The 7,401-nt window shown below is 58.7% G+C and overlaps 1 protein-coding gene across 1 annotated transcript; it reads left to right on the forward strand.

Annotated features, from left to right (window-relative positions):
• Positions 1-812: 812 nt before the first annotated feature.
• On the forward strand, positions 813-6,744 carry LOC309977418 (leukocyte immunoglobulin-like receptor subfamily B member 3; the record flags this gene model as incomplete). The annotated part of the gene is given in 14 exon segments (XM_082863518.1): positions 813-846; positions 1,006-1,041; positions 1,225-1,509; positions 1,657-1,959; positions 2,187-2,483; positions 2,721-2,881; positions 2,885-3,023; positions 3,685-3,735; positions 4,444-4,551; positions 4,898-4,940; positions 5,026-5,063; positions 5,288-5,340; positions 6,121-6,285; positions 6,363-6,744. Coding segments are annotated over 14 exon segments (1,857 nt in total). The 3' UTR covers positions 6,507-6,744.
• Between the last annotated feature and the right edge of the window lie 657 nt (positions 6,745-7,401).

Consider the following 7,401-nt stretch of genomic DNA (forward strand, 5'->3'; position numbering starts at 1 on the left):
GCGACAACATGCAGAGGAGGAAACTCAGGCTCAGAAAGGGCACTGCCCTCACGGTTACAAGAGCAGTGGGGACAGAGTTAAATAGAGATGTTTTCCTTCAAAGGGAGACCTCTACCTCAAATCAAGGTCCCCTCAGCTTCCAGGCAGGACGACAGGACGGGGAGGAGAGCCCTGTCCAAGGATCAAGGGCCACCGAGCAGGCAGGAACGACTCAGGGGCTTGTTCCCAGGAAGGTGCGGTGGACGCTGTTTCAAGATAAAGGGAGAAGTCCCTGAAGGGGGCTGAGACAGAAAGCAAACCCACACTCTGGGGCCAGGGGAGCAGGCATGTTTCCTTCCTTATTGCCCTGAACTTCTCCTCTGTGCTCATTGCCACACTGACCTCCACGGAGCTGTAGGCAGATGTTACACGTGTGTCTCTGCTGATCTGAGCTCTGCGGTGCAGCAGGAACCTGCAACCTCCCTGAAGCATCGCCAGGGCCTGGGTGATCCCTGTCCATGGTGAGGACCCCACAGGGACCTGCCGATGGACCGGCTAAGGACGAAGGAGATAAAACGGGGAGGCTCTGAGAGGGAAAGACGTGCTCGGGTCACCCTCACCTGGAAGGGGCGTCTCAGGAAGACACCGGGTCTGTCATGGGAATGAGAGCCAGCCTCCTGGGGAGGGGCAGTTCCCCTTCCTGTGGGGCTGCTGACGTGACAGTCCCGTGAAGGGGAGGACTAGGCTCCCAGTGGACACAACCTCGGGTCTCCGTCCTGAGGGCACCGTGATCTCCTCCATCTGCACCGCCTGGACCACAGGGACGAGACGCCATGACCCCCAGCCTCACGGCCCTGCTCTGCCTCGGTGAGATGGAGGAGGGGGAGGGGAAGCCCCAGCCAGGGATGGACCCCTCCCCACAGCCAGGCTGCTCTGTCAGGAGACCCCAGGACTCAGGAGGCTCACGGGTAGGAGAGGCGCTGCTCAGGATTCAGGGCGAACCTCTCACAGGGGTCTCTCTTCCAGGGCTGAGTGTAAGCCCGAGGACCCAGGTGCAGGCAGGTGAGTCTGTCCCCAGGTGTCCCACCTCCCTCCTACTCATGGGGACAAGGGGCCACCCCCAGGCAATGGGGTGGGGATCAGCAGTTCTGAGCTGAAGGAGGGGGAGTCCGGGAGGTTGGGGGCTGAGAGCTGGGGACCTGGGGGTGAGGATGTCTTGTGACCCAGCCTCTGATGTCCTTCCAGGCACTCTCCCCAAACCCACCATCTGGGCTGAGCCAGGCTCTGTGATCCCCTGGGGGAGCCCCGTGACCATCTGGTGTCAGGGGACCCTGGAGGTCCGGGTGATCCGTTTGCATAAAGAGGGAAGCTCACCTTCCTGGGACAGACAGCCCCCACTGGCGCCCGGGAACAAGGGCAACTTCTCCATCCCACACATGACACAGGACTATGCAGGGAGATATCACTGTTACTACCTCAGCCTCGCTGGCAGGTCAGAGTGCAGTGGCCCCCTGGAGCTGGTGGTGACAGGTGAGAGGACACTCAGGGGTCCCAGCCTCAGGCTCTGCCCTCAGGAAGGGGGTCTGCTCTCAGGCGTGTGTCCCTCTCACAGCCCAGCCCTGGAGGAGGAAAGGGGGGTGTGAGCCCCATTTGACAAGCTCCCTCCTTCTTTCCTAGGGGCCCACAGCAAACCCACCCTCTCAGCCCTGCCGAGCTCTGTGGTCACCTCGGGAGGGACCGTGACCCTCCAGTGTGGCTCATGGCAGCGACTGGACAGGTTCATTCTGACTAAGGAAGGAGAACCCAAGTCCTCCTGGACCCTGGATGCACAGCGAGGCCCCCGTGGGCAGACCCAGGCCCTGCTCCCCGCAGGTCGCGTGACCCCCAGCCACAGGTGGATGTTCAGATGCCACGGCTTTTACAGGGACACCCCGCAGGTGTGGTCGGCCCCCAGTGACCCCCTGGAGCTCCTGGTCCCAGGTGAGGAGGTCCCACCCTGGCCTCACGTACTTCTTGAGGCACGAGACAGATTATTAGATGCTTTTCTCCCAGGATTGTCCCAGATGAGAGGGTGGGGTGAGGGGGGAGTGGGGCGCACAGGACAGAGACACAGAGTGTGAGCGACAGTGAGGACTGGGGACCAGGATGGGAGAAGGGGCTTCATGGGAGGAACCAGCCCCTACAGCCCAGGGCTGGTCTTCCCCCAGGTGTGTCTGGGAAGCCCTCCCTCCTGACCCCGCAGGGCCCTGTCGTGGCCTCTGGACAGAGCCTGACCCTCCAGTGTCGCTCTGACGTCGGCTATGACAGATTCGCTCTGTCCCAGGAGGGGAGACAGGCCCTCCCCCAGCGCCCTGGCTGGCAGCTCCAGGCTGGGCTCTCTCAGGCTGACTTCCCCCTGGGCCCGGTGACCAACACCCACGCGGGCCGGTACAGATGCTATGGTGGACACAACCTCTCCTCCGAGTGGTTGGCCCCCAGTGACCCCCTGGACATCCTGGTGGCAGGTGAGGAGCCAGCGGGTCAGTCAGGGACCCAGACTCTGCACAGGGATGCTGGGACCAGGCGTGAGGGGTCCCCAGGGAGGGAGACAGAGAGAGATGGGGGTGGGCAGGGAGAGGGAGAGACTCGGAGAAAACAGAGACAGACCGAGATGAGGGGCCTCAGGGAGGCCCTGCTGAGTCGCAGCTCCGCAGTTCGGAACCAGGGGGCGGGTAGCCCCTCACCCCCCTTCCTCTCTCTAGGGTCGTTCCCTGACACACCCTCCCTCTCGGTGCAGCCGGGCCCCGTGGTGGCCTCAGGAGAGAACGTGACCCTTCTGTGTCAGTCAAGGAGCACAAAGGAAACTTTCCTTCTGTCCAAGGAGGGGGCAGCCCGGCCCCCACTGCGTCTTAGATCAAAGTACTGAGGTGGGCATTTCCAGGCCGAATTCTCCATGAGTCCCGTGACCTCAGCCCACAATGGGACCTACAGGTGCTACAGCTCACTCAGCAGTAACCCCTACCTGCTGTCACACGCCAGTGCCCCCCTGGAGCTCACGGTCTCAGGTGAGGGGCCCCAGCCCTGTCCCCTCTGTGTCCCTGTTGTCAGCTCTGAAGGTGACCCCCTTTCTAGGATAGGAGTGAGGGGGGCTCCAAAGGAGAGTCAAGAGAGGGTGATGCGGAGGGGGTCCAGCCTGCAGAGGGACGGAGGGAAACCAGGCCCTCCCGTCCCTGCTGCTTCTCACGTCCGGTCACCAGACTTCTCAGACAGGAGGAGGGGGAAAGCCAAGGGCAGCCCCAGAGCAGAGACAGCACCAGAGTGTGAGCAGAGGGGGGATCCCAGGGAAGCCGCAGCCCCTCACCCAACTACAGGCATTTTCCCAGGATCCTCTGGGGACACCACCACCCACACACAGGGCCCATTTCAAGAGCTGGTGAGCCACTGGGGCCTCTGCCCAATGTGGATACCTGGCCCCAGGCCTGTCCCTTGAGCTCCTCAGCTGCTCTAAATCCTGACCCAATCTCAGCACAGCTTGTGTCCCAGGGGGGCTGGGAGTCAGGTAGAGATGCTGGAGTGACCACAGGCACCAGGAGCTCTGAGGCTGGTGGATGAAGTGTGGGGGTCATGGAGAGGGAATGACCCCTCGGGGCCCATCCTGGGGGAGGAGCAGTGGGCTGACGTGGGGAGAAGCAGCCCCCAACCCTAACCTCCTGTCCTGACCCCCAGGAGGCTCTGAAGTTGGGGCCCTTCCCCCCACGGAGCCAGGCCCGCAGACGGGTGAGTGAGGGTCTGTGGGACATGGTGTTGGGCCCAGGGGGGCAGGGCTCAGTTATGGCCTTAGTTCACGTACCTCTGGAGACGCTGACTTGGGCCCCCTTCCCCTGCCTGGGCCTCAGTTTCTCCAAGTGTAAAGGCAGAGAATCGTGGCCCGGAGCTTAGATTTCCTTCAGTTCTGACTTCTGGCTCTGACCTCCCAGGAGAGGAGGCCTCACAGGGAGGCCCCTGAGGATGTGACTGTATGGGGGCCTGTCCCCAGTGCCGCAGTGGTGGTGGCATTGTACGGGGAGGGGGAGGGAAAGATGAAGAGTCCACCGCACACAGCCGGCCCCTCCCCCAGTCCCTGCTGCGGTGGGGGAGGGGAAGGTAACAAGGAAGGACCCTCGGCTCCAGATGAGACCCTCGGACAGGCCCCCCTGCAGATGAGAAGCCCCCAGAGCACAAAGCTGGTGTCCACCTTGGGCGGGGCGCGCCAGGAGGACAGCTCAGGGAGCCCACAGCCCTGGGTTCCAATCCCAGCTCTGCCACCTCCAGACTGGGTCACCTGGGGTTGGTGAATTCCCTCTCTGTGCCTCAGTTTCCTCATCTGTAAAATGGGTGGGGTGGGTTAGAGGAGATGAATGCACAGACCCCAGCACGAGCCTGCACACAGTAGGCGCTCAATTAAATGGCATCTTGGGCTCATGCATGACGTCACTGGTGCCCCAGGTCTCAAATGGTACCTGAACGTCCTGATCGGGGTCTCGGTGGCCTTCGTCCTGCTGCCCCTCGTCCTCCTCGTCCGACACTGGGGTCAGAGCAGACGGAGGAAGTCGGGTGAGTAGGGAACAGGGTGACCCAGACCCCTGGAGGTGGTGGCCTTAGGGCACCAGCCGAAGGGAAACCTAAGAGATGGGCAAGGTCAGCTTAGAAAAAGATTGTCCAGAGTCTGAAACTCAACCATCTAGAAAGAAAACACGTACTGTCAGCTGACATGTATAATTTAAGGTATTTTCCTCCTTTTCAATCTCATGAAGTGTTGAAACACGTACGCAAGTATGAGTTCAGGTCTCCTTCTTTCCTCCTGAATCCCGTGTGAGGGGCGGGGGTCATAAGAGTCCCAGGGCCGAGCCTCTGTCATCTGCCCCAGCCCAGGGCGAGACTGATTTCCACCCTCCCGCAGGGGCTGCAGACCCAGAGCCCAAGGACACAGGCCTGCAGAGCAGGTAACTCCCGCCCCGAAGACCCCCAGGCCCGCCCCGCCCGCAGCTCCCCCTCATTCTCCCCCTAACACGCCCGCCTCCTCCCCAGCTCCTGCCCAGCCGCCGCCGCCCAGGACCAGGCCCTCTGTGAGCAGAAGAGGATGGGGTGGGGGACACAGGGTTCTGGAGGCACCTGTGTGGGGGAGGGGAAGGCTGGGAAGGGGTGGGCTCATGGGGTGCGGACTGAAACCCCACACTTCCCCTCACCCCTGGGTCTCAGTGGCCCCTTCTGGATGCACTGCAGGGGCTCCAGCCCTGAGGGATCTCAGGGGATCCCACCAAGCGATACACACCCTGTTCTGCCCCAGCAGATGCTGCCGTGAAGGACACACAGCCTGAGGACGGGGTGCAGCTGGACCATCCGGTGAGACCCCTGCTCCTGTCCAGGCCACCAGAGACCTTCTTGTTGCCAAACTCAGTCCAATGGACACGTCTCTGTCCTCACATCCAAGCTCCAGCAGCGTCCCACACTGACCTCTCCTTCCGGGCTTCCTGGGTCATCCTGCTGTGACTCTACCCCTCCTGCTTCCTTGTGACCTCATGGCCCCTCCTTCGGGGTCCCCTTTCCTGGCTCCCCGTCCTCTGTCTGACCTTCTGGCGTTGCAGAGAAGCCCCACATCTCAAGAGGATTTGTGAATAAGTGAATCACCTGAAAGTCCCCAGGCTCCCTTCCTTCATTCACCCAAAAGTGGTGCACAAGGAGAGCGCATCCCCCTGGCTCCCTGTAGGTGCTGCAGGTGCAGCAGGGAGCTCACCTGGTGGGTGAGAAGACTATATGTAAAGAAGCAGGTAGCGTCCTAGAATGCAAGGTCCCGATAAGGAACGTAAAGCAAGAGAAGGTGACAGAGTGCATGGTGGGGGGGCAGCAAGTGCAAAGGTCCTGAGGCAGGGACGTGCTTTTGCAGGAAGATGGCCGTGCAGCTGGAGCCAAATGTGCAAGGGAGATAACGTGTTAATACTGAAATCAGAACCGTAGAAAGAATCCAGAGGCTCCAAGGTGTCAGGAGGTCCCCAGAGCTTCCATCAGGAAAGTGACCTGACCTAAGGTTTTAAAACATCACTCTGCCAACACAGTGGAAAGCTGACGGAAGGAGATCACAGTGGATCCAGGAAGTCCCCTTTCTGTCCTACTCTCTCCCTCCAGCAGAACAGGCAGGATGCAGACCACCAGGAGGGGACGTACGCCCAGGTGAACCACTCAAGATCAAGACTAAGGCGGGGGGTGGCCACCTCTCCTTCCTCCCTGTTGGGGAGATTGCTGGACACGAAGGACAGACAAGCGGAAGAGGACGAGCAGAGGGACAGTCAGGTGGGTCCCATTCTGTCCGGGACCCCAGGCTTCCCCCACCCCAACCACACACCCTCCCTCCCTCTCCCCCACTGCAGGCCGCCGCATCTGAAGCCCCCCAGGATGTGACCTATGCCCAGCTGAACCACTCGACCTTCAGACGGGAGACTGCAACCCCTGCCCCCCAGTCAGGGGAGCCCCCAGAAGAGCCCAGCGTGTATGCTGCTCTCGCCGTCCGCTAGCCCAGGAAGGACCCAGACCCCACGCTCCAGGGAGGAAGACTGCACGGACCCCGGAAGGCACAGGAGCTGCCTGCCCGCAGTGGACACCGCCTAACAACCATCAGACAGCCTGGACTCCCAACACAGACCACCAGGAGCCCCTGGGGCCCTTTGGCAGTCACCTGATTCTACCCTCAAAGATAACTAATATCCTTACATTTGGGAAATAATGCAACAGACTGCTCAAAAATCAATGTGTGAGTTGAAAACCAAAATCGAAAAAAAAAAACAAACAAAAAAACAAAACAGAAGTGGGAAAATGTTTTCAATGAATGATAATGCAAATAACACACATCAAACATATGAAATGAGAAAATTAAAAATCATGAATGAATATATTAGAAATGGCTTCAAAAAAATCGATGACCTAACATATCATACCAAGACTTCAGGAAAAAATAGCAAATTATTTCAAATGAAGGTAGAAGGTGGGAATAATAATGACAAGGGTAGCTAATAATGAAGACAACCAAAAAGTAGAGAAAATCAATTAAGGCAAAAAATAAACTCATTCTTGAAAACATTCATGAATCCTACCACCACAGCCGAGGGAAAAAGAGAGAAGGCACACACTTCTAATAGCATGAAAGGGATTGCAGGCAGCACTACAAATCCTACAGACATTATAAAGATAGTAACAGAACATTATGAGAAATTTGACGCCAACATACAGAAAATGTAGATGGGATGGAAATCTTCACGTGTACAATTTACTAAATGGATATAAGAATAAATGGAAAATCTATCACCTTATACATTGACTGTAATCAAAACTTACCCACGACTGAACTATATAGAATCTAACAAAGTCAAAATGAAAGAAATAGAATGCTGGTTCCTGGGGTTGGAGCGAGGG

The sequence above is a fragment of the Leucopleurus acutus genome (genome assembly GCF_964270905.1).
Source record: "Leucopleurus acutus genome assembly, chromosome: 20".
In the NCBI taxonomy this organism is placed as follows: domain Eukaryota; kingdom Metazoa; phylum Chordata; class Mammalia; order Artiodactyla; family Delphinidae; genus Leucopleurus; species Leucopleurus acutus.